The sequence below is a fragment of the Sinocyclocheilus rhinocerous genome, unplaced genomic scaffold (genome assembly GCF_001515625.1).
Source record: "Sinocyclocheilus rhinocerous isolate Xijiao unplaced genomic scaffold, SAMN03320098_v1.1 scaffold43733, whole genome shotgun sequence".
Classification (NCBI taxonomy): Eukaryota; Metazoa; Chordata; class Actinopteri; order Cypriniformes; family Cyprinidae; genus Sinocyclocheilus; species Sinocyclocheilus rhinocerous.
This window is the reverse complement of record NW_015669938.1, coordinates 1-2,419: the sequence shown is the minus strand read 5'-3', so window position 1 is coordinate 2,419 and position 2,419 is coordinate 1. Positions and strand designations below refer to the sequence as shown.

Genomic DNA, 2,419 nt, shown 5'->3' with positions numbered 1-2,419 from the left:
AATTATAATATATACATTAATTTATGTGTGTGTGTATATATATATTGCACAAATTATATTCCTACATCTGCCTACATTTTGGTTGGATATTTATATATTTTAGGACCTAAAAAAATATTAATAAGTAGACTCACATATCCTTAAGTGGAGCCACTGGTATTATGTTTATTATAAGACATGTGATTTGATTTACACAATGGCTTTTAGTTTTATATCCTTCATTTAAAGAACACATACACAAAAACTATCTCCAAAATTACAAGGAAAACATTTTATTTATTTTTTATAAATAAATTAATTCAGTCAAGCATTTCTTGTAACTTTTTTACAAAATTATTTACAATCCTACATTAAATCCAAGGACCTGTAGGCAGACACAAGTTCAGCCGTCTGAAATCTCTCAAAGTGGAGTGCATTTGTGATCTTTGTAATTTCTCTGATAGGCAAAACTTTTCCAACACTTAGTGCATGTGTGGGGCTTTTTACCAGTGTGAATGTGCATGTGTGCCTTCAAATTGTTTGGCTGTGTGAAACTCTTCAAACAAATGTCACAGGTAAACGGCTTTTCCCCGGTGTGCACGAGCCTGTGCCTTTTCAAATTGGCCGATAAATGAAACGCCTTCCCACACGTTTCACACTTGTGCGGTTTTTCACCAGTATGAGTGCGTATATGCATCTTCAAAGAGCTCGACAGCTTGAATCTTTTCCCACACAATACACATTTGTGAGGTCTTTCTCCTGAATGCAGAAACAAATGGGTTTTATACGTAGCCCTCAGAGAAAAGTCCTTACCACAGATCTCGCACTTGAAAGGTTTCTCTCCCGTGTGAAGCTGCTCGTGCATCTGGAGGGAATGTACGCTGCTGTACCTTCGGTCACATAACGTGCACGTGTAAGGTTTGCTGTTGTCCGAATGCAGTTGCAAGTGAGCTTTTAATGCGTAGGCAGAGCTCAGGAACTTCCCACACACATCGCAGCGCTGAGTGTTACTTTTATCACTTGCATTTCCAATCTGATTGTGTGTAAGAATGTGGTTCCTCAGGATGTAATTATACTGGAACGTTTTCCCGCACATTTCACACATAAACCGCTTTTCTCCGTGAACTCGCATGTGGCCTTTTAGAGTGCTTCTCTGGTTGAATCTTCTTCCGCACACCTCGCAGACGTACGGCTTATCGCCGGTGTGAATGAGGATGTGGCGTTTTAGAGTCCCGGAAAGCGCAAAGCTTTTCCCACAGATGTCACATGTATGTGGCCTCTCGCCCGTGTGCACACGGAGGTGGTGTTTCAAAAGTTTATGGTATCTGAAGCTCTTATTGCAGTGGCTGCATTTTATCGGCCTGTCGTTTGAATGAATTCTCTTGTGGTAGTTCAACGTGCCAATCAAGGGGAAACACTTTCCACAGGTGTCGCATCTGTATGGTTTTTCGCCCGTGTGCACCCTCTGGTGCATGTATAAACTTCTTTTGATTGTGAATCCTTGTCCGCATATTTCACAGGTAAATGGTTTGACTTCCGCATGGACCAGTTTGTGCGCTGCGAGATCTCTGAAGCTCTTTCCGCAAGTAGCGCAGGGAAATTTCTTCTTTTCAAGCTTCTGCGTGTGTTTGCGTAGGTGAGTCTCTAGCGCTCTCTGCAGTGTGAATTTCTTTCCACACTTTTCACAACTGTGCGGCCTCACGATTGAATGCACACGTTTGTGCTGCACGAGAGAAAACATCTTTGGAAAGGCCTTTCCACACTGCTCACATTCAAAAGACTCTTTTGATTGTGCAACTTCAGGTTGATTGGTTGACGTCTGTAACACTCCTTCCTGATCTTCAGACCAGCCCCCGTCATCAGCTACGGGTGAAATAAAAACAACATCAGGGTCAATCAACATCAATCATAGTCGTTTCATATATTCACAGTTTAGCAAAATTCATGCTGCTGAATGAGAGTAAATAATTAGCCTGAGATGGTTTATTTTTCAATAACTGACACTGATAAAGTAGTACACAATTTAAGCAAAAATGTGCATTAAGTCAATCAATAAGGTCAATTTTGATTTCAGGTTGGCTTTCAGAAATTAATACAGCTCTTTCTAATATATACTAAAAGTTGTACAATACATTTTTATCTAAGAAAATTTGAATGATTTTTTTTATTTAAAAGAGCTGTTAAAATTATTAAAAAGCTATTTTAAAATGTGATATATATCAGCAATATTTTAATATTATTTCTATGCATTAATTCATATACATTTATTAATATATTATTAAACGCCATTATTTTTATATTTTCAGTTTTCATTTGAATTTTTTAGCAATTTTATTATGTGCTTTTGTTATTAATAATAGTTTTTGTTTTTTAGTTTTTTATTTAGTTTTAATTGATTATATTTCAGTTTTTGTACATTTTAGTGCTTCAACTTCAACTT

General features: G+C 37.4%; 1 protein-coding gene across 1 annotated transcript; it reads right to left on the bottom strand.

Annotated features, from left to right (window-relative positions):
* Positions 1–308: 308 nt before the first annotated feature.
* Positions 309–1,837, bottom strand: LOC107734100 (zinc finger protein 227-like). Its single transcript, XM_016545954.1, has one exon. The coding sequence runs from the start codon at positions 1,718–1,720 to the stop codon at positions 401–403; it is 1,320 nt and encodes a 439-aa protein (XP_016401440.1). The 5' UTR covers positions 1,721–1,837; the 3' UTR covers positions 309–400.
* Between the last annotated feature and the right edge of the window lie 582 nt (positions 1,838–2,419).

Excerpts from the sequence above, each read along its gene's own strand:
- LOC107734100 (XM_016545954.1), bottom strand. The coding sequence starts at position 1,720 with ATGTTTTCTCTCGTGCAGCACAAACGTGTGCATTCAATCGTGAGGCCG.